Source organism: Anguilla rostrata, chromosome 9 (assembly GCF_018555375.3).
Source record: "Anguilla rostrata isolate EN2019 chromosome 9, ASM1855537v3, whole genome shotgun sequence".
NCBI lineage: Eukaryota > Metazoa > Chordata > Actinopteri > Anguilliformes > Anguillidae > Anguilla > Anguilla rostrata.
Genome location: NC_057941.1, coordinates 20,553,890 through 20,578,050, shown reverse-complemented (window position 1 = coordinate 20,578,050; position 24,161 = coordinate 20,553,890). Strand labels below are relative to the sequence as shown.

Below are 24,161 nucleotides of genomic sequence, written 5' to 3'. Positions count from 1 at the left end.
CAGGCTTATATGACTCACAACAATAATTATTATTTAGCCCAGGGGTCCTCAATCTTATCCAGAAAGGGCCGGTGTGGGTGCAGGCTTTTGTTCCAGCCAATCAGTAACACACCTGATTCTACTAATCAACCCCTTGGAATCTTTGCTAAGCACCTTGATTAGTAGAATCAGGTGTGTAACTGCCCAGTTGGAACAAAAGCCTGCACCCACACTGGCCCTTTCTGGATCAGATTGAGGACCCCTGATTTAGCCTATAGAAGCAGCTGTCATTCATAATTCATTTTGACAAATTTAACAAGAATTGGAGCTGAAAAACAGCATAAGTGCAAGTATTTATGAAATACAAATGTTTGTTTTAACATTATGGCCCAGCAGTAACCTACAGTATGTTTAATAAAAAGAGCAATTATTTTCTCCATCTTGGCTTAATTCATTTGCAGGGGTTTACTAGGTCCTGCTATATTTAATTGGCAGGCGTTTTATATAAAAACCACAGGAGCATAATATAGGCTCCAAAAGACCACTATGCAGGACAATGCATTATAAATTAGGGCCCCCAGTTTGTCTCAACCATGTGACCTGCAGGGATTACAGCAGTATCTGAGCCATTGGTCCTGGTCCTGAAGAGCTGCAGGGTCTGCTGGCTTTCATTGTTACTCAGAACTTGAGTAGCACAGAAATTGATCAGTTAAAGCAGTTGATTACACAGTTAACTCACGTCACCTGGTTTCTTGGGTTTGAACTGGTCACTGATCTTAAAGTGTAATGGCACTCACAGTATCAGCCTGGCTCCACCTACTACACAATTTTGAAAGATGCATTCTGGGTGGAGTAGGTGTGTCCAGCTCATTTACATAAAGTATTAAATATGCAAATTAATTTGTATAGCACAGTTGCACCTGGCACATGAAACTCAGATTAAACTGTCAAACTAGGCATTGCAGATCAAATATGAATAAAGATTATGCAACTACATAGCCTATTTCTCACCTCAAATGTTTTCAGAAACATATTTTAGTGGACTGTTCAGGTTGAATATTAAAACATTTTAACAGGCTACCATGTCATTTTCCATGCTTAATTAGTGTCAATTACTGTATCAACTTCTTTATTATTATTGAGGTTGTACAAATGGGATATTTGTTTGACAAGGGGCTCGCTTGACAAATAAGCTATCGCGACCGCTGACGGAGGACGGAAGTACCATGGGAGAAACCAGGGGAGGCAAGCTGGTGGCCCTAATTATGATTACAAAAAAGCTCCGGACTAATATCGGAGCATCCAACAACTGATTGAAAATTGCACCATGCAGCTTTGCCATCCACTTTTCCAAAACCAAAATATTAAATAACTTTTTAAAATCTTTCATGTGAAGATGCTTTGATCAAACAGTGATTTGATGTCATCAGCACAAAGGACAGTAACAATAGAAACAACGCCACACTAATAGCTATGATTGCAGGAAAAAAATATTACTGAACAAAACAATGATAAACAATAGGGACAAAAATACTTACAAGCAACATATTCTTTTTGGTAATTTGAATTTGTGGTCGAATGTTACAGGTGCAGAGACAAAAACCAACCTTACTCAAGCCTGCACTGCTTTCAAGTAGCATCGCTTTTCCAACGCCTTTCGCTCATCCAATACAATACATTGCCATTGACCAATCATCGCAGCGCTGCTACCGTCCCTGTTCTCTCCGACAAGAAACCCCGTAGCGGGACCAGGCGGAAGCCGCAAATCTTATCCAAAATGGCGGGAGCTGATGGAGACGACTCTCTCTACCCTATCGCAGTGCTCATTGACGAGCTACGGAACGAAGATGTACAGGTAAACGACAAAAACGATTTACACAAGTTTTGCGTGGATACGGGTTTATTTGTCACATCAAATGGTCAAATTTCGTTGGGTTAAATACTATCGTTACAGCAAAGGCCTGTTACAGAAATCAAAGCCGGTTAACGTTAGCAATAAAGCTAGCTGGATGGCTTGCTGACTAATACCGGCTAGAAACCCTACTATGATTGTGAGATGGTGTCTTCTGTTACTTTGGTTGAAGTACGACACGCTGTGGGTTCTTTGTTTACATGTGTTTTGATCGTGGGTATATAAACGGCGCGTAATCGAATGAATGGTGCTCATCGAAGGGACGGCTTTAACGGGGCTAGCCAACGTTGGTTCGGTTGGCTAATCGATTCTGTGTGGGTTAGCTAGGAAGCACAGTGATTACGTTGGTGAAGCTCTGGAGGCCGTAGCTAGTTATCAATCTGCTATTGTTAACAAGGATGCTAACGAAAGACATTTGGACCAGGCCGTTAACAAACTAATTTTAATCAGATTTTAATTATAGTGATTATGATTGTAACATCGCCATTGCAAGTAATGTTACCTAACATTGATGTCACTGCTCTGCTCGACATCCATTCATGTCTTATCGATCGCTATATTTGGATAGGTATCGTCCTATATTAAATTTAATCAATTGTTGCCATCTACGGGACCAACGTCTATAACTTACGTCACTAGTTGGCAAGCTGCACCTGACCCTCTATTATGTTGATGTGCAAATTTTCAACATCACGTTTGACTGAAAACATACCCACTGCACCAGAGTCAATATAATCTAGCTAGCTTTACTTCGTGCGACTAGCTGACATGGCTACCTTTTATTGTTTGATATTAAAGAAAAGTTACGAAGTAGCCTAATTTGAGTACTGCGGTGGATTGTTTTGCCTGAAGTGCAAATTCCACATTAGTTGGTAATTAATGAACAACTTCACTTGACTCTACCATGTGCACTAGCCAGTATTTTTATGTATTGTCTTTTAAACTTGTTGAACTGAAGTAGTTATTGTATTGACTTTCATTGCAACATCAGATCTTCTATGCACGCAGCATATGTCACACTGAAGCAAAATGACAACATTTAAAGCCAAAAGGTCACCAATTGTCTTCCCTGAACTTTTCACCATTAGTCTGGAGTGTTCCTTTTCTAACACATTGTAAAATATTAATTATGTATGTGCACAGTATCGCTGTTTACCACCAATGGTTGAGTTAAGGTGCAATTTTGTGTTTTCTTCCACAACACTGCCCTCTTCCTTCATACAGCTAGCTCCTGGCTATATAATGGCCTAGCCTAGCTTCATTGATGTTTTGCTGCTCTGCCCTTTTCACTGTGGCTAGAATATTTCCATTTTTCTTTGGTTAAAAAACAAACGAATTCACCCTAGAGGGGAATGCTTTACCATGAGATGATACACTGCCCATCCTGATATAGGGTTTGTGATGCAATATTCCCATGGTGCTGTGCAAAACTAAATTATGTTGAATGAGTGGAAGAAAAGCAACCCAGGGCTCAACTTTTTTTGATTTATTAAATGTAACTAGAATATAAATTCAAATCAGTGCCATTTGTCACTGATTTTTATAAACAATAAAATAGTTTGTTTTAGTGGTAAAACAAAGATTTTGGCAGTTTTACATGCGGGCTTGTCCATGTTGTCAACAATTAACACCTGTGTTTAAAAACCAAGTGCTTAAATATGCATAGCCTAATAATGTAAGCTACAAAATCAAGTCGAATAGTTTTTACGAGACGATTTTAGTCTCAGCCGTGTGGTACGTGTGGTACCCCAGCGTTAGTGACCTCAGCGTGACCCCTCAGTAAGGGAACGTGGGAACACAAAAGGTTGGATAAACCGGTAAAATTAAAATAATATAAATATGGTGCCTGACGCAGTTTGACAATGTGAATATGCAGAATTGAATTCATAAATCTTTTTTTTTTTCTTGTTTCACAATGAGGTGAAAATGTAGACAATCGGGACACTTTCTGTGCCGCTGATATATTTCTCATGGTTTCCCCAGGTATCGTTAGCGGAGGTGTTCCACCTCCACTAACATCAGAGAAAAATCTATAACACCTCAGACTCAGATCTCCGTAATCCTATATTGAACCTTTCAATAAATGGTTCTGTGCTGTTGGCATTGTGTAGTTGTGTGTTCTATAGGTGAGGTGTTGGCTGTACCGTGTAGGTGAGGTGTTGGCTATACCGTGCGAATACCACTGCTCACTGCTTCATGCCATTGCTGCTTACCCTGTGAGGCACTTCCCCGTCCGCTATTGTCCTTTGGGAAACCCTGTTTTTCTTTGTGAGATTCAATATTACAATATTTTGCCTCATGCCTATTAATGCCTGATGTGGAGTGAAAACTTGGCTAGAGATTGTTGTAAAAATCAACCATGGAATGGTTAGTCCTGTATACAGATAGCTGGTAACCTGCTTTCACTTCAGGAATGAGCCAAGGAGTCTTATTCCAAAGTTGTTGGCTGATTGTCCTCCATACATTATGCTGACTATGTAGTGTACTTGTCAGTTGCACATTGGTGTAAGCTATGTGTGTGGAGAGTGAGTCATTACTTCAGGGGACTCTGTTGCAGGTGATTGATCAAGTCTTAGTTATACCATCTTCACTTACTGTACAGACTCTCAGTGATTTATGGATGTTGGTTTAATTTCCCCAGGCATATTTCAGGCGTAACGAATTCAGTCGCCATTTGTTGCAGACGATCTGTAATGTCTTGTCATTTTGAGACTTCTCTATGATGTTAAATGATTACAGTATTCATTATTACAATTGCTGTGCGGACAGTTTTATGCTCTCATTGCAGAGCGACCGGTTGTCTCTGGTAGACAGACAGATTCATGAGGAATCTCGGGTCTTGAGACGCCGGTATCCCCAAATTGACCAGTGCTGGCTTAAGGGGCGGGATTTCATTTACTGTAGCCCACTGGTCCTCACTGGATTCTGTTGTTACTCGACTTTTGAGTACCACAGTAACTGATCAGTTAAAGCAGTTGATTATACAGTTAACTCGGGTCACCTGGTTTGCTTGGGCCTGAATCAATTTCTGATCTTAAGGTGAAAGCAAAAGCCACTAGACTCACTGTTAAAGGGTCACTGCTGTTGCCCAGTATAACTCTGGTGTCTTCCATCACATTGGAAAGGGAAATTGTGCTGGTGTTCAGGGTGAACAGTCTCTGGGATGTTGGAACAGTGTGGCTGAGGCAAACTGGCACGCACCTGTAGTCTCTGACTAATAGGTTGTTATCTCTGAATCATCAATGTAAACAGTAAAAATAGGCTTTCCGGTAGAGCACATCATCATTGTTGCAACAGTGGGTTTAGGTGTCTAAATCTGCAAGTCATTGGGCCTTCAGCTCAGGTAGTTTCGTCAGTGGTGTAACATTATATATATATATATATATATTATATATGAATTAATTAAAATAAAATCTGCAATTATTTCTGTAGTGAGAAGCTGATGCTGCAGGGTGTACTGGGGAGACCAGTGTTTATTTTCAGCAACGGAAAGGATCTGCAGACGCACTGATGTGGGAACTGCTGGTGGGCGGGTATTATAGCTAATCGGTTGCCATGGCAGCCTCAATGAGAACTGCGTTTCCAGCTGTAAATGCATGTTCTCTCGGTACCCTGTAGAGCTTCTAATGCTTCACGCACCTTAATTTACTCCAAAAAAAAGCGCTGGGAAATGTTTCAATGACAGCATACCTACAAAATGAAATCCGCCATTACTGTTCCAGCATATTACCTAATGGAGAAGGGCGCGTCCGGGAGATTCGCGGCTGATGGCTGGATGCGTTTGCTACAGTAATTGTGGTTAATCGGCCATGGTTTTGACCTGTAGCCCACGAGTTAGGTTAAGGTTCGAAAGTTTTCTAACCACAGCCCCGTAGATCCCGCTCATACTGACAACTTGGGCTGTAGATCAAATGAGTCTGATATTGCTGTAGCATCATATGCGTTTCTTGCCTGAGCATATTTGTGGAGAGACACAGAGGCTCTTCAGCTCATAACAGTGGGTACAGTCACAGCTCTTCTGGGCCCAAATCTGGTCTTAACTGTAGAGGGAGTCCTGAGAGCCGGGCTGTGAACGTATTATTCTCTGTCTTAAATAGTCTCCCTGTCTCAGCATTAACACTGCCTGTTCTGTCCCCTCCACAGCTCCGGCTGAACAGCATAAAGAAGCTGTCCACCATCGCCCTGGCCCTGGGCGTAGAGAGGACCCGCACAGAACTCCTCCCCTTCCTGACTGGTACGTCCCTACGGAGACAGACCCTCCCCCCCCCCCCCTCCTTCTTCTGTTCCACCTGCAGTACCTCTCCGCCTCCTGCGCAGGCTATTTTAGGTTGAATGAATGGCAACCTGTGACGAATGACTCGTGTTCTGTGTCTCATAGCTGTGTAGGAGAGGAGGATGCGTTGTGTGGTATGTTATTCGTCATGTCGCTTGTCGGGTAAGTGCTACACTGCTTTATCGCAGCCGTTTTAATACCGCGTGCTCCTGTCATGTTTGTCCCTCCGCAGACACCATCTACGATGAGGACGAGGTGCTCCTCGCCCTGGCAGAGCAGCTGGGGAACTTCACCATGCTGGTGGGAGGTCCCGAGTATGTGCACTGCCTGCTGGTAAGCTTGCGTCCCGCCCCCCACACGTCACGTCTCCAGCCCAAAATTTCATCATCCCTTGTCTGGCCTACTTGTGCGAGCAGCGGCGAAATGCTGTTGATCCAATGGCGCACGTGTGCCACACAGATTCGCTCTTAAATGACATCCAATTAATTGGTCATACCCCATGCTCAGTGAGTCTACACTGGTGTTATTTCATACTGGAGGTCTGATTCTTTTTAAAACTGGAGTACATGGGCCAAATATTTTTCATGCAACAGTGCATGAGCAAGATCTTGTACATGTGTGTAAGTACATGGTGAACCAGGTAGATATCTTGTAATATTAACTATTATTAATTGTGTACAAAGCTATTCTGAGACTTGGCTGTGGAAGACCTTAACATTTCCCAAATATATTCCCAACTGAATTCCCAAATGTTTTATCAATTATTTCCAAGTTCACACATAGCATAAAAGGCAAATCTTCACCCTCTCTGTTATCGCACTACCCATGGTCAGTGTTATTTTAGATACAAAGGTGTAATAATCTGGAATAATTATCATAGCATTGCCTCTGAATCCTTATTTTTTACAATTCCAAAAATATTTTTTCTGATTAATCCAAGCAACAAACTAGCACTTGCACAGACACACACATGCACTCATTCACGCACATACTTACACGCTAACGCACCATTGTTTTTTTTTATCTTATTCATTTTACTGTATTGTCTTTGTTAGTTTTTTTTCTTCTTTCCTTTGTTTTGTCTTGTGTTTGTTTATTAGTTATTCTGTTTATACTGATGAGTAAGGCCCCATATCAACCCCTCTGGGTTTCTAGCCTCATCCTGCACGGTCTATGTTCATATTTACCTTTTGAACATGTCAAGTCCTCTGTTTTAAAACTGTGTGCGAATAAAAATAAAGTCAAATATAAAATAATCGTATTTATATATAATCGTTTCAGTCATAGAAAATGCATTTGTTTTTGTATTTTTAAAAGATCGTTATTTTCATTGATCAATGGCCCTGAGTGCATTCATCCCTGCTTTTTGACCCCCCACGCCAACACTTGAATGGCACTGGCTACGCAGTGTCCACAGAAGCAAACTGGAGTTGATTCATAGAACAGTGCTGCCAACAAGAAATCAATTGGTCACAGGGGATAACGGAATCATTAAATACAAGACAAAGTGCCTGATGCAGTAAAATTCAGGCTTTGCAGTGCTGACTGTGTCGTCCCCCCCCCCCCCCCCCCCCCCCTCCCTTTTTCAGCCCCCCCTGGAGAGCCTGGCCACCGTGGAGGAGACGGTGGTGCGGGACAAGGCCGTGGAGTCCCTGCGCAAGATCTCCCACGAGCACTCCCCCGTGGACCTGGAGGTGCACTTCGAGCCCCTGGTGAAGAGGCTGGCCAGCGGGGACTGGTTCACCTCCCGCACCTCCGCCTGCGGCCTGTTCAGCGTCTGCTACCCCCGCGTTTCCAGCACCGTCAAGGCCGAGATCCGCCAGTGCGTGCCCCTCCTCCTCTCCCTGCGCTCTGCGCGTGACTGTTTATAGTGCTGTCCTTCCCCCTGCCTCCACACCTCACTGCCATGCAGCGTTTCAACCAATAGAATGAGGGGAAGAATGCTCCGCTCACCTTTGGATTGTACTTAGGTCATGTCTAACTTTAGACTATGTCATTCATTGATAATGTGTTTTCAGGTGATTTTTTTGGAGAGCTTTTGATGTGCCTACCAAAAACACACTTGCGTATTGTGATAAGACTGTAATATACTGTATAGGGGTTAAAATTAGGCCCGGTAGTATATTCTGGGTGTAGACACCCCTAATATGACATTATTCATTTATCTGATGGTCTGACTATTGTGGCAAAGCTCAATAATTAAATGTCTGCCAAAAACAGCTTTCACTTGGTTGCTAGTTTGGTTGGGCAGCTGTCTTAGTCATAATGCATTTAGTTATCAAAGCGGATTTGATCATTCCTGAGGTCTGTTTTGATTGTGATATCCGGTACTGCTGGCAAGCTGAGCAGAGCTCATTTTTCTGGCATCCCCATCGCTCCAGAGGCTTCGATGTGCTGAATACCTAGTTCTAGCCGTCAGCTTTTTAGTTCCGTGTCCTGGACGAGGTCGCTGTGGGCGGGGCCCGAGTGGGCGTGGCCCTGAGGGTGTTTCTTAATTGGGTTTTCTCCGCCCCGTAGGCACTTCCGAACCCTGTGCTCGGACGACACCCCCATGGTGCGCCGCGCCGCCGCCTCCAAGCTGGGCGAGTTCGCCAAAGTCCTGGAGCTGGACTACGTCAAGAGCGACATCATTTCCCTCTTCACCGCCCTGGCCTCCGACGAGCAGGTAAACGCTTTGAGTGGGCGGGGCCGTTCCAGCTTGGCCCCACTGGAGCCTCAGGGAAATGGAGCATGCTTAATACATTTTTATTTCAGTATGTTTTATCGATAGCTGTACACTGACGCTGACTTGTTCCCCTGTCCCGTCCCCACGCAGGACTCTGTGCGCCTGCTGGCTGTGGAGGCGTGCGTCAGCATCGCCACCCTGCTGCCCCAGGAGGACCTGGAGACGCTGGTGATGCCCACCCTGCGCCAGGCCGCCGAGGACAAGTCCTGGAGGGTCCGCTACATGGTGGCCGACAAGTTCTCCGAGGTGAGGGGTAGGGAGGGGACCGGCGGTGACTGCACATAAACTGTCATTTGCATAATCCAAAGCGCAGGCATACAGACTCTTCACAAGGTTTCCTTTGTCTTCGTTTCCTTATTGGCGTCACTAGTACGCAAAGGGGACGGGGACTGGGGGGCACACAGTTTTTCCCCTTCCCCCGACTGAGCCCTGGGCCTGCCGGGGCCCGGGGTCCGGGGCCAGCACTGCTGCAGGAGCCCAGCGTGGGGAAGATGTTCTCTCACCCTCTGCATCAATCAGCTCCATGATCCTCCTTTGTGAACCATTAAACCCTGCAGTACCGTTTGTCCAAGCAGGCTCAAGACTTTGACCCTTCAGCCCACCTGACCTGGAATACTTAATGCATACAGTTTAAAGTACTCATTCAGCTATTTACTATACGTTTTGTTTCTTTCTGTATTGTGCATATTCATTAGAGAGTGTTGTTCAGGAAGGCTGGCATCGCAGCAGCTAATACAATGAGGCAGTTGGACACATGCGAAAGGAATCCAGGCTAATTACCTTGCTGACGAGCACAGCAGTAGTAACAGGGATGTTGACCTTTAACCTTCTGTTCACACGGCGAGCCTCAGGAACGCCGCACGAACGCAGCGTTTCCCGAGGGCGATCATGCAGCCGAGCGCCGTCGGTGACGATTACTCGCCCCCCCCGACACCCCGCCGCTGTCGCGCGCGGAAGGCGTTGGCTTGCGTCAGGGGCGCCGAACCTGTGCGTTCTGCGCCGCGGTGATGGGTAACCATGGAAACCCTGATCACTTTGTTTGTCCGCGTTATTATTGGCAATCTGTGCGGCTGGGTGAATGTTCCCCGGTGAGACGGGGAAGAAGCCGTCTGCTTCCTGTCTTGTTAAGCCTCTGGTCCACGTCACCGCTGCGTCGAGTGGGCATAGCATTTTAACGCCGCCTATGTGAAACGTAACAGAAAGCAAGAAGAAAGAAAGAAATCAGTAGTTTGTGAGTCACTGTAAACTTTTGACGGCATGATTTTCAGAGGAATGACGCGCGCACGCTAAGGATTATACCTTATTTGGACGTGTCTAATGTTTTTAACCTCTCCGGTTCTAAATTACCTCCAGTCCCCTCTCACCCTTCACAAACAGCCAGGCTGCCTTGATAACCGTGTTTTTCTTTGACTGATGTATTGACGCGCATTCAGGCTGGCAGTTCTTTCCTTCTGCTAAGTGCTGCATAGGCTGCAGTTAGCTGCCAGACAGGCGTGAAAAGCGAAGGGATTTCATTTGTGGGTGGTGTCGATGACTGCGTTCGCTTCCTGTCTGATGTTCTGTTTTCAATGCGCACATATTGCGCAGGGTATTGGAAATATGCTGACCGGTTCTCCATGTCTGTCGGTTCTGTGGAAGACATTGAGAATGGACATGATTCCCGTTAGGCCTGTATGCTAGGGGATGCAAGTGTAACCAGTGTCGGTGCCGGACCATTACTTACCATTCTGTATCTCTGCTTGTGCAGCTCCAGAAAGCTGTGGGGCCAGAGATCACCAAGAACGACTTGGTTCCGGCCTTCCAGAACCTTCTGAAGGACTGCGAGGCGGAGGTCCGGGCCGCCGCCGCCAACAAGGTGAAAGGTGAGTGACGAGCCGCAGCGTTTCGGGGCCCCTCGGCCGCGACCTGGTCCGGCAGCAGAGTCTTTCGCTGACGCGCGTGTTTGTGTCCCCTCAGAGTTCTGTGAGAATTTACCAGAGGACAGCAAAGAGACCATCATCATGAGCCACATTCTCCCCTGTGTGAAGGTGAGAGGCCCCGCCCCCTTCTTCCTGCCAGTCTCCTTCAGCTCCGCCCTCTTCGTCACTTATCACTTACGATCCATGTTGGATCATAGCCTGTCACACTTATTTTATTGTGATGCTGGATGTGTCATCTCAACACTTATTCATACTGAATAAAAACTAAATTGTTTTTGTTTTTGTAGAAAAGAATGCAGGAGTGAAATATTAATCTGATTTTGAGTAGGAATGCTGTATGTGCACCTGCAATGCATTCTGGGTGGGTCCAGCTATAACCAGGCCCTGTGGGGCCCCCTCTCTAATTGAAAAGCTGTAGAATTTAAGGAAGCAGCTGTCACGGTTGAAGCTGTGTGTGCAGAATGAACTGGCATGACTTTGAAGAGTGCTTTCTTGGCTGGTTTTTGAGTGATCTTTGACACTTGGCACAAAGCCACTCGGGCCATTTCCCCCAGCTAGTTTACCTGCGGCCAATCGTGCGCTGTCTCCCTTGACACGCGATTGCTGACTGCAGGTTGAGTAACCGTGGGAGAATGAAAGGGCACCTGGGACTGTCCTGCAGAAATGATCTCCGGCTTGCTGTTGTATCCGTGTTACACGTAACGTGCGTGACTGACGTGAGCTGGAAATATTTATTTTTCCCCCTATCACCACCGATCTGAATGTTCAGTGTATTGAACTTCTGCGCAGAACTGTCTTAAATTTCCTGAAAATCTTTTTAATGTTGCCCTTTGTTCTCCAGTTTTATTAAGACGGATGAAAATGAAATCCGTGAAGGATCTGTTGGTCTCATTTTGAGCCTCCGTTATATTCAAGGGGATATAAAAATGATGTATTTAGTCCTCTTAAATATGGAATGCATGACTGTGTTTGAAATGAAAATGTATATAAAGGAGATTTGGCATGTAAAAATGTGCACTTTCTGTTCATAAGAACTAACGGTGCCAAACTGATGCGTTTCTGGGGTGCTACATTGGCCGTGGTCCAATTGGTGGTGCAGAATTGCGGTAGGATTTGACTGTAGCTCATGAATGAGGGTTACGCCTGGGGCGGACCTGTCCGGCCTGTTCAGCTGAGAATGAGCTCACGGCACGCCGTTGCCACGCTTGTCCTCTTCATCCCGAGCAGTTTGAGCCAGACAGAAATCTGGGTGCCAAGGCAACCCGTACGAGTGTCATATTTACCTTGACAACATGTACTGCTGACATGCATGAACCAGAAACCGCCGGGCGGTTTTTCCTGGGAATGCCTTCCAGGCTCGGTCCAGGTTGTGTAAACCCGCTCCTCTGCTGCTCGCAGCCCACGGCTGGCTGGTGAGCGCACGCGGTACGCAGGGCTTAAGGGGAGGATCATGTCGTCTTTGGGACTCGTAATGAGGTTTTCCAGGCATTCGCGGAATGAGTCAGCTGTTCTCCAGTGAGGACGGTCACCTCAGGTTGCCAGCCCCTCTCTGCCTAGGCAAACTGCTGTCTGCCCCGTTTCACCCTGAGCTTCGCGCTCAACTTTGCCCCTGGGAGCGGACAGCAGAGGGCGCCGTTGAGTTGGGGATTTTTGAGTAGTTCCGTAGACCTGGAGCCAAGCAACTGCTTTTTGTTCTACCTTTTACAGTTGTCCTAATTTAATCGGTAAATCTTGGTGAGCCCTCTGGATATTTTAAGAAGCTGTCTTTGAACTTTTATCTCACTTCATGGTATTCCTTTATGCAACTTTTTAAAGAGAGATGTACGTTTTGATTTTGGTAGAATGACATCATCTTTTGTGTTTTGTGAGACGCATTTGTCAGTTAGCATTGGACCTCATCATTAAACTGATGCTGTGTGTGCGTACATGTGTTTGTGTGCGGGTGGGTGGCATTGCTGATGGGTGGGTGTGTTTGGGAGCGTTCTCATTCTCCCTTTCTCTGACAGGAGCTGGTATCGGACACAAACCAGCACGTGAAATCCGCCCTGGCCTCTGTCATCATGGGCCTCTCCACCATCCTGGGGAAGGACAACACCATAGAGCACCTGCTCCCGCTCTTCCTGGCCCAGCTGAAGGACGAGGTGAGCCGCTGCTCCTCCCTGAGCTCCTCACTGCTCCTGCCCTGCCCCACCCGCCATGCCCCGCCCACCCTACCTCGCCCGCCCTGCCCCGCCCACCCTACCTCGCCCACTTTCCCAGGTGCCTCGATGGCTCTGGACCCTCTCAGCGCTACTTATTCTGTCTTCCCGTGGGCGTGCTAATGCAAAGTATTCTCATAGCCTCGCCTGTTTGGATGTGCTTCTCTGTGGTTTGACATGGATCCAGTTTGTGTATAATTATGTGGTGTTTGAGGTCGCAGACTCTTCGAGAATACTTTTGAGTGGTATTCTGTTTAATGGTCATTGATCACAAAATGCTGCAGTGCATAATGTGATCATGCGATCCCCAAGTCTTCGCTGAAGAAAATGGACAATATCACCATGGACAATATAATGGCAGAAAACACCAGGAGCGCACATACATTTGTATTCATGTGCCTGCAATTTAGATTTGGCTGTTGAGGACATGAAATGAATGACTCACCAGTATGGTTGGATTGCTGCAATGCCTGTCTGAAAACTGATGCAGGAGTATGTTGGATGAGACTGGCGTCAATCATGTGACAGTGGTTCTCTTTCCTCTGTGTGCCCAGGGCCTCCTGTTCAGTCCCGACTGAACGCTCTGTTTTTACAGGGGGTTCAGCGGGTCTAGCTCCAAGGGCCGCTCCGCGCGATGTTCTTGTTGGGCAGTGAGGGGCTTGATTAAACCCCCCCCCCCTTCCCCCCTGTCATTCGGCGGTTTTTTAAGCAAAAAAATTTAAATTTGAAAGGCCGCGGCCCGCTTGATTTCCAAGGAGGCGGCAGCCTTCAAGTGTCCCAAAGGCAGCGGGGGAAAAATTAGCAGCTCTATAGAGAGCCCAGGTGCCGGGCCGCGGCTGGCTGACGCACAGGAAGGGGAGGCCGGCCCCTCGCGCCGCGTTGCGCCCCGCTCCGGACCCCGCCGAGGCCCCGTCGTTTTATCCTGCCGGCCCACCGCGCCGGGCATTAGCATATAAAACGCCCCGCCGCCCGACGCCAGCGCGGCTCGGACGGGCGCCCGTCTCTCCATTCAGACGCGCTTCTCTCATCCTCCGCAGGTGTTGCATTGCTCGCTTCGCGTAGTACACACAACAAACACTTGGCAACGTCAGATGTGCATAGAAGACAGAATGTTTTTATCCTTTCTGCATATCCTCAAGATGGTGCTTGACGGAGGAGCTCTATTGGACATGTTCCTTCTTCATTCATTTTTTTATGCACAGCCGTGGCCAGAGGCATTATGTTTTTGGGTTCTCCGTCCGTCCATCCCGATTCTTGTAAACCTGATATCTCAGGAACGCCTTGAGGGAATTTCTTCAAATTTGGCACAAACGTCCACTTGGACTCAAGGATGAACTGATTAGATTTTGTCGGTCAAAGGTCAAGGTCACTGTGACCTCACAAAACACGTTTTTGCCTTGGTTGGCGGAGGCATACAACCGCGAGGCGGTATTACTAGTTTAAGGAAGGAAGCCGGGGCTGTTGCTCTGTATGGCGCTAATGGACACGGTGCTGCTTAAAATTGTCTGGAGCATCAACTGGGGCAGGAGGGGTTTCGGTTGGGGAGGTGTCTTCTGCTCGCATGCCTGCCCTCCCAGCTCCCTGGGTCACCTGGGCAACAGCAGTTTGTCCGTGCGCACCGCACACGAGTCGTCTCGATTCGGCGCCTGCTGCACTGGCGCACTGCTTGAGATGACACATTTCAGAGGGGAGTGCACGCTTCCCTGTGCCCAGTGAGGAACCCGCAAGGGTCAGCACGAACGTGCAAACGGGCTGTCCAAAGTCTGTTGAAATTAAGGGTAAAAGAGAGAGAGAGAAGAAACCTTTCCTTCTGCCAAGGAACAGCTTCTGTTTTCTTGCACTTTTTAAGTGTTAATTGGAAGAGTTTGGCGGCGCCGCGGGAGGTGGCGGACTTGGCGATTTTAGCGACCGCGTTGAGCGCGCGTGGCCGTGTCTCTGGAGGCTGTATGCTTCTGAACCACAAAGCGCCCGCTCTTTGGAGACGGCTACGCTTGGGCCGTGCTGCGTTAGCTGCTCCCAGGGGAAACCACGCATATGTCGGGTTGCGTTTGTAGTTGACCCTTCATATGATGAGCTGATGCTTGGCTGTCCAATGCTTTGAAAATGAAGCCCTGGAAAGCGATTAGTTTGGCGTATTGGGCCTGACACAGAATCAGTGGCTTTCACAAGGATGATTTATGAATGCTACCGTAGTTCAGCCTGCAGAATAAAATCTACAGAATTGAGTGTTTAGGAAGCCATCTCATAAGGGCTGTAGGCTTGGCATTTGATTGGTGCTTACTGCTGAACATCTTCTTTTATTGTTCAAGAAAAGTGAATGGTAATTTAAAATTTGTTCAAATTTTCTGCTATTACATGTTAATAAAATGTATAATTATGTTCTAGTTTTAATTTTCCCATTAAACCTGTCACTAAATAGCTTAATTGCGCTATGCCATAACAGAAATAATGACGACAATATCTTGAAGTTTTGTTAAAATAAAACCAGGGAAGATCATAACAATACCAGTGATGCTGTTCACAGCAATATAATGACTCTGTAAATCAACTGTTGCAAGAAAGAATTATAACGCTTGAGTCCCTCATTAATTTGCAACAATGTCATGGCTTACTTAAACTAAACTGACCGAGCTGAAATAATTGTGTGCCGCTGGAGGGTTAGTAGGGTAGTTGCTGCTTGCGTATTCTCCAGGCGACTTTCTCCTTGGTTATTATTTTGTCTCCAGTGGCATAGAACCCATGATATTTCTAAATGACACTGCTGAGGTGCGGTGGAGTTTCAGTTGTTCTTGGCTCCTCCATTTGGAATGTACAGCCTACAGATAGCTTGACCGACACATGAACTTTCTTTTTAGGCTACAGTGTACTCTCCAGACAAAACAATAACATGGCTTGTTCTTTATCAGTCTCTTTGATATTGAGCGTTACTATGTGCGCGACACAGATGAGCGCGGTGTGCAATTAGGCTTCTTATTTCACCTAGACAACGGGATTACAAATTCGCAATTACATATACAAAATGTAAACGTTTTCTGAGATTCCAGCAAGTTTGATTATCGAACGAAAGTGACAGCCCTACTTCATATGTATGACTGAAAAGAACAAATCTTAATAAAAGAGTTAATTTCATACAAGCAGTTATAATGCTTAGTGAAGCATGACCACTACAGGGATTCCAGATGTTTATGCCCTCCCCCCACTTCTGTGACGTCCTGCAGTGCCCGGAGGTGCGCCTGAACATCATCTCCAACCTGGACTGCGTGAACGAGGTGATCGGGATCCGCCAGCTGTCTCAGTCCCTCCTGCCCGCCATCGTGGAGCTGGCCGAGGACGCCAAGTGGAGGGTCCGGCTGGCCATCATCGAGTACATGCCACTGCTGGCAGGGCAGCTGGTGAGTCTCCGCCCCCTTCGCCTCCCCAGACCCGCCCCAAAACCATTTAAATCTCGTGCTCCTTTCCACATCTCCCAGATTGGTGAAGCCTGGTCAAGGCTAGGCCATCCCCAGCACTGCAGTGTCCTCTGTCCCATGTAAAGGCTGCTGGCTGCCACAGCGGGCCTCCTAAAAGCATGCAGCCGGCCGCGGCGTCTGTTCACTCCGAGGTCCGTCGGCGAGCCGTGGTGGCTCTGCTCATGGCTACACATCCCCCAGAGGAGTGTGCAGCTCATACCCGATCGCCTGGCAAAGCTTTATCGCGATGTGGCGCAGATTAAAGGGTGTAGACCCAAGTGTGTCTGGCCGTGCTCTTGCATGGTATTATTACATAGATTCACTGTGCTCAACGTGCGCTCAAAACGCACGTACAGAAGGGTGTGCATCTGTGTGTTTCTCTCTGACACGGCTCATTTATTTTGGTTAAAGGACCTTGATCAGGGCATCAGGTCGTCTTATGAGCTCAGCCTTTCAGCCTTTGACTGAAGACTTGGCAAATAAGTCCACACCTGGCCCGCAGAAAGAGGGTGGAAGGTGTCTTCACATCTACCATCTCGGAGAAAGCATCGCAAATGCTTTTTAGTATGAGATCTGATGCATGGTCTCATACGCGTGTATTGGGTGCATCTGCTTGGCTGTGGTGGGCTTGGTTTGTCATTCCGTGTGTGAGAGTGCGCTGGCCAGCCGGCCGTCTTCAGTTCTGAGCAACGGCAGTCTGACCAGATGGAGTGTAACGCGATCACAGCGATGACAAGGTTGTAAAGCCCTGATGAAATGCTGTTTGCAGGGCAGCCTGATGCCACAAGGGTCAGTGGGTCAGTTAATCCCCCCCCCCTCCCCAAACACACGCGCTGCTAACTCTCCTCCTCTTACAGGGTGTGGAGTTCTTCGACGAGAAGCTGAACTCCCTCTGCATGGCGTGGCTGGTGGACCACGGTGAGTGTTTTTATCTGGGATGAATCGGTTACATTGTTGGGGAGTTGAGGAAGGCAGGTAGTAAAACAGCGAGTACATTTCTTAATGGAGGATGAGGGCTGACGTCCGCATAGCCTGCGTCTCACCATCCCCCCCCCCCCCCCACCACACTCCGGCAGTGTTTGGGTTGCCACCTCACGCCCTCGGTGGCTGGACCCCTGTTCTGTTGAAGGGGCCCATCTCTGCTGAGTGGGAGGGGCCAGGCTCTGGCAGAGACGTGCTGAGGTGGCGGAATGCTGGCAGAGAGGGCGGAGCTAGCAGACGTGCGGTGTGATATGTAGGTCGTCTCCGTGGCCGACGGGCTCCGGGGGGGGGTGGGGGGAGTGCGCTGAGCGCAGCTGTAATCGGAGACATACCCGTTCTCACACCATGGGGGGGGGGGAGGGGGGAACCAGGTGATCCTGCATGTGTTATGCTGCACGGCTGCATTGGGAGGGGGGCGGTGACAGGGCTGGTAGGAAGTGAATCTGTTCTGTTCATAATTTTGAAAAAATCTAGAATGATTTTTTTTTTTTTTTAAAATTTTATTTCCCTCGAATAGAAACTCAGTCAATGCCGTCAGTTGAAAATCTGCTCTTGGTTTCGTTGACGCGACAGCTTTAGGAGCTTGGTGACGGTCTGGTGGTGGCGATGGCATGAAAGGCACGTTTGCTCAGGAAGCGGTGCACAGGAACTGCTGAGCACCTCCCAGGCTTGTGGCTGCAGTGGCTTTCTCTGTTTCTCTGTGTGGATGAGTAGCTGTGGTTCTACCTGCGTACGGTACAGGCGTCTGGCCCTGTCATTTCTAACTGGCCTTCCCTTCTTCACTGCTGTCTTATAAATGTGCATTATAATCAGTTCAGTAACTGGGTGAAATACCTGTGTGGCCTGTAGGGATTTGGAAGGCGTGGCTCTCCTTTGTAGTTGTTCCCCAAGCATTCTTTATTGGGGCCCCTCATTAGAGCTTCCACGTGATTGGGGGAACAATGCATTGTGTGCTCACGTGGCCTTACAACTGATTGGCTGTCTTATCATCACCCATTAGATATAGGAGTTTTTTTCCCTCCTTACTGAAAACATTTCCTAGCTGAACCAGCAGAGTTCTGGTCAAAGCAGCTCTGATCAGCACTGACCCCAGATTTGCCCCCAGACTGTTTGTAAACAGTCTCTAAGAGGCTGTGTGCTGTGGCTCTAATGGGCCCCCGGACTCTGCCCTGAGCAGGTGTCCCCAGTGCCCCTGGCAGATGGATGGGCCCTAGTGGAACTTTGTTATTAAATGTTTGTGCCAGGCCACTGTCACACACCCCCCCCCCCCATCCCTAACCGCAGCACCCTGCCTATAAAATGTGACCTCCTAAAATGTGAGGACAGGAGGGATAGCAGCTTTTGGTTTTAATGAGAGAGTGTCCTGTCGAAGCCACGAGAGTGCAAGTATGTTTCTGTGTGTAGTTGTAATTGCGCGCGTGTGTGGGGGGTATGTTGTATATGCATGTGTGTGTGGTTGTATGTTGTGTATGTATGTGTGTGTATGTGTGGTTGTATGCGCGTGCATGCGGTTGTGAAGAGCAAGATGGGTAGATGTGCTGTTACTGGCTCACTCTCTTGGGTGCAGCAGGTGACTCCTGCCCTGTCAGAAAGGCTTCACCTGTGTAATTCTCTCCAGAGCGCCCAGGCGCTTAATCTGACGGAGCATGTGCTGCGAGCCGGGCCCTGATATGCAGGTGCTTGGCTTTCGCAGAAACATTGAGGGCTACAGGTTTTGGGCGGCGCGGCATGATTGGTTGTAGAAGGATACATCGATGTGAACAAACGTTTTCCCTCCAACCGCTTACTGTGAGCACAGGGCCATGAGCAGCAGTAGGATTACATCAGTAGGGCCCAGCTTACCACTACATTAGTTTACAACAACACCAAGAGAATAAGGGGATTTTAAGAAGGGCAAAGAGGAGAGAAGAATGATCATATCAAAACATCATGCTGTCTTTCACAGTGTATGCCATCCGGGAGGCGGCCACCTGTAACTTGATGAAGCTGGTGGAGAAGTTTGGAGCAGAGTGGGCCCAGAACACCATCGTTCCCAAGGTGCTGGGGATGTCCAATGACCCCAACTACCTGCACAGAATGACCACCCTCTTCTGCATCAACGTGAGTCCCGCGGCCGTCCCTTACGCATCGAGCGCACACAGCTTTCAGCAGGGCCCTTTTACAGTCTCCTGTGTAGGCGGCAGATCCTGGAGCCGTTTTTTTGGGTTTTGTTTACAGTCCCTGTCTGAAGCCTGCGGGCAGGAGATCACTACCAAGCAGATGCTCCCAGTCGTCCTGAAGATGTCCAACGACCAGGTGGCCAACGTGCGCTTCAACGTGGCCAAGTCCCTGCAGAAGATTGGCCCGGTCCTCGACAGCAAGTACGCATCCCGACCCCTAACCCCTGACCCCTGAGCTCTTGGCCACCACTGAGCTCTTATAGTAGCTTCTGTATGAAATCCACTTTGATTAAACTTCAGTTTTTTTATACCTAATATACCTGTACAGTGCTAATGGTAGTTTACTAGTTATGGGGAAAATCTGATGCTCTACTGGAAAAACTGCAAGGAGCTGCCTGTCCCATGGGGCAGGCAAGAGGGGAGGGGCTTCTCCTGCTAAGTTTTAGGGTGGTAAGGTAAGCGGGAAGGGTGGAGCCTGACGTGTCATGTGACCCACAGCGCTCTGCAGACAGAGGTGAAACCCGTGCTGGAGAAGCTGGCCAACGATCAGGACATGGACGTGAAATACTTCGCCCAGGAAGCCATAAGCGGTATGTCTCCGGCTGAGCCACGGATCATTCCATTATTCCAGCGAGAGGGGGGGATTGCTGATCGATTACACGGATCAGAGTTTGAATGCTGAAGGGAAGAAATGCCGTGCAAGTTGTTTCTCATTAGTGTGGGGGAGGACTGAAGAGCCTCATATAGCAGATTTATTACCATGTTGATCACAGTGAACAAAGTGGAGCATTAAAACCAGGGTGTGGTCAGTTATTGTTATATTTGATCATGGGAACTTCTGGATCCTCTCAAACTTTTGCAAATGTACATCTCCAGTATAATAGCAATCCCACCTGAGCCAGATGTAATCCTTGCACTTGTATTAAATTTCACACATCTCTCCCTTCCCTTCTCCCCCTTTTGGCTATCTCTATCTCTCACTCCTCCTCTCTCTCTCTCTCTCTCTCTCTCCCATCCTTCTCTGTCTGTATCCCTCCGTTTCTCCCTCCCTCCCTGTCTCTGTGTCTCTCCACAGTCCTCGCCCTGGCCTAATGGAGCACGTCTGCGAGTCTGAGCACACAGCACCCCCCCCCCGAGACTCACCACACCTGTATTTATTGATATCCAGGATCAACCGACTGCTTGTGAAACCACGGAGCTGTGAAAGGTTCCTTTCTGCTTGGGTGGCTGTAGATGTTTAGGGGACGCATCGGTGTACACGCTGTAAATTCTGCTGCTTTCATTCAGAAACATCCTAGATCCTTTGAACGTAAAATACCGTGGACAGTCTCTCTTTCTCACACACACACAGCTCACGCACGCACGCACACACACACACACACACGCACGCACACGTAATGGGAGAATGACGATTTGTGATCCATGTAATGGTTGGGTGCTTATAACAGGCCACCAGTCGCTGATTTGAGAGTGGTTCGCTCTGCAGTAACATAAAATGAATAAAATAATTTCTGTTTGGAATCAGTCAGTGATTGACAGCATGTTGTAGCTCCTCCCACTCGGGAGATTCAGGGAGCCTCATTCCCCCATTAGAGAGATGCCGCCACACACAAAGGCACACACACACACCCTGACCCATTCACTGGTCCTGGCTACAGAAGCATGTGATGGTTTCTGTGCCTTGTGTCTGTGGTCTTTTCTCCTGCTTGTTGGTTTTTGGCTGGTCTGCACCCCCCTCCCCCATCAGTATGTGTTTTTTTCAGTCCCAGTGCCTGTGACGGACACCTCTGCAGCTTTGGTTTTTCTCTTAGAGCTTTGCACTTGTCTCTGCAAGCAGAAAAACTTCTTTGACAGCTAGTAGCTGCCAGCACACAACAGATTGATCCCTTCCCTCCCCTAGCTCAGATCTGCTCTCACCCAAGGTGTGATAAGAAAGCTCCTGAGTATTTATGTGACTTTGTTCTGCAGATTCTTCCATCCCTCCCTAGGCACATGCACACACACACAGCCCACCACTTTTCTGCATCAGTCCTGTGATTATACGAGCCATTTGCAGCTAATAGCATCATGCCCCCCATGAAAGAACTTTCACGCCTGGGACCATTGCAGTGCGTTGCTGCATTTCAGGGAGGTGGGGGGGGGGGGCTTTAATTTTTCCCAGTTTCCAGTATTGTAAATCGTTTTCTCCAGACCCCTTTCAGACTGACCACTGGGGCCACCTCTATACTCTGTGTAAACTTTGGTGTTCTTAGGTGGCACTGGCACCCAAATGCCTTGTTGCCTTGGTCCTTGCCAGGTGTGGAAAGCATTTGGTGGGTCCATCACACACTTTTAAAATTTATTTCCCCTCTGTGTGCGGATTTCTTTCTTTTATGTTTGCATGACTGCAGACGATCTGAGTTTTTAAAATGGTCTCCCTTTTGGGATGTTCTGTCAGTTGGTCCTCTATACACATGAGGAGTGAGGACATGTGTAAGAGATGGACCCCCCCATCCCCCCCTTCCCCTTATCTGTGGCCAAGAGAACTAAAATGGATAGTACTGTCCTGGGGGTGGGGGGGGGGGGTTTATGGGTAATATCTCATTCAGGGTTCAGTGGGGTAGTAGTCATTGCCCTCTTTATGAATGAAACAAAACTAACCTGCTTGCTGCCCCTGTCCTGACACATTCCCCACCTCCATTTGATAGACTTTTCACCTTGAATGTTCTGTGTCATTAGAATGTGCTTCGGTTTTGTATTGAATAAAATAATGCCTCCTCCACCAACTTCCCAAAGATGGGACACTACTACTACTATTACTTCTATGTATGAAGAGGGAAATCTAATAAAGTAATACTTACATGGTGATACCGTTTGAAGGTTTTGCTTCTTCATTGTCGAGGGATCTCTCTCGTACACACACACGCGCGCGCGCACACACACACACGTGCACTCGTGCGTGCATACACGTAAAGAATAAAATGTCTGTAATAACAGCCACTGCAGAGTGTCCCTCATCTGAGGATGATATAACGAGGACAAGCTGCCAGGAACAGGGGCCTCTTGGAATGTTCAGCCCAACTGATCCTGGGTCAGCCAATCCAGCCTTGCCCTTGAGGTATAACCCAGTTCTGGGCTTGTTTCTGAGCGTATCCAGTTGACAGAGGTTGTCTGGGTTTCCAGCTCCCTGCTGTTTTGGAAGCAGCATGAGCTCTTAATTAGTGTTCAGAGGTTTGTTTGTAATAATATTCAGCCGCCAGCCAATGAAAACAAATCTCTTTGTGAGCTAACTGGAATGAGGCTGTGTGGGCCTCACTGGGTGGAGCTGTAGTGTGTTACTGACCAACTGATTTGTTTTTTGCCATGCCCCACAATATATTTTGATTGGCTCATGTGAGTTAGTGATTGAAAGCGCTTCACAGCAGCCTGAATAATGGGGTGAGCAAAGCATTACTTTGCCTGACTAAGGAACATCCAGGTGTAGTGGAGGCCATTCATTAGATACAAGGATCATGGCAACCAGATTCATCCCATCTGTGAGAGCTGTCCTGTCTCAGCAGAGGCAACAGGCAGACTGAAATCTCAAATTTTGGCCACTGATTGTGAAGAATATGCTAGCCCTCTCAGAATTACCTAAAGTACATTACGTGCTTCTGGTAGCATGGCTAGTTTTGAGAAAACAATTGTCAGATGTTTCACCTGAATATCAGTACTTAGTCATTTACTTGTAGTTCAAAAGTTGCTCCTTCACTTCCTTCCTTCCTGAGGCCTTCGCTGGAATCTGTTCCTGGATGCTTGGGAGAATGGGCTCCAATTGGTGTAAAATGACCACACAGGTGTGTCCACTCAGGGAGGGCACTAATAAAAGCAATAGAATATTTTTAAGTGATCATGGCTGCTATGGTTCATGCGGGTAGTGATTCACTGTAGTAGCCACAGCGTGCTGCTTAAGAGATTTATGGGTGGACAGAGGAATGAACGGATCAGGCGGAACTGATCCCACCCTGTGAGGTTGGTGCAACTTGTCCCATCAATATTACACTCTAAGGAGCTTGTCAGAAGGTCACCTCTAAATCATTTATTTTACTGCATCCTTCAGGAATCAATTGGTATTTCCATTCCAGTCTGAAGTTTTACCTCCCATATTGAGCAATTGTGAGAGGGGATAGATACTTCAGTATAAATAAAGGTCGTTCGGGGGAAACATTGACTTCCAGCTTGTGATTGTGGTAGTTTTGAAGTAATTTAAGGGTAACGCGATGTCAAGAAACATGACGTTATGTACTTGTTGTGAAGGCGAAAGATTTTCTCACTGCTTGAGGGCACGTTCACAGCTGGGCTGAAAGTCAAAATTGCTGTATAAAACACAAAACTGTTGCCTAAGTGATAAATACTCCATTTCAGCGGTAGAGGGGAGGGAAGGAGTCATTATTACATCAGAGGTTTTCTGTAGGACAGCAGAGAGACGCTCTGGAGAATAAATGCTGTGGAAAGCCCCACCTCCATTTTTGTGGCCTAACAGTGTGTTACTAGGGGAGTAACATGCCATTAATCAGAAAAAACGAACCAACAAATTTGCTAACATTG

At 47.6% G+C, this 24,161-nt stretch overlaps 1 protein-coding gene across 1 annotated transcript; it reads left to right on the top strand.

Moving 5' to 3' along the window:
* The first annotated feature begins 1,652 nt into the window (after positions 1–1,652).
* On the top strand, positions 1,653–22,442 carry ppp2r1ba (protein phosphatase 2, regulatory subunit A, beta a). Its single transcript, XM_064350980.1, has 15 exons — positions 1,653–1,834; positions 6,035–6,125; positions 6,397–6,497; positions 7,754–7,986; positions 8,682–8,829; positions 8,980–9,135; positions 10,637–10,751; positions 10,846–10,916; positions 12,815–12,949; positions 16,225–16,398; positions 17,313–17,373; positions 19,382–19,536; positions 19,654–19,796; positions 20,094–20,185; positions 20,671–22,442. The coding sequence occupies exons 1-15, from the start codon at positions 1,757–1,759 to the stop codon at positions 20,685–20,687; spliced, it is 1,770 nt and encodes a 589-aa protein (XP_064207050.1). The 5' UTR covers positions 1,653–1,756; the 3' UTR covers positions 20,688–22,442.
* Positions 22,443–24,161: the final 1,719 nt, after the last annotated feature.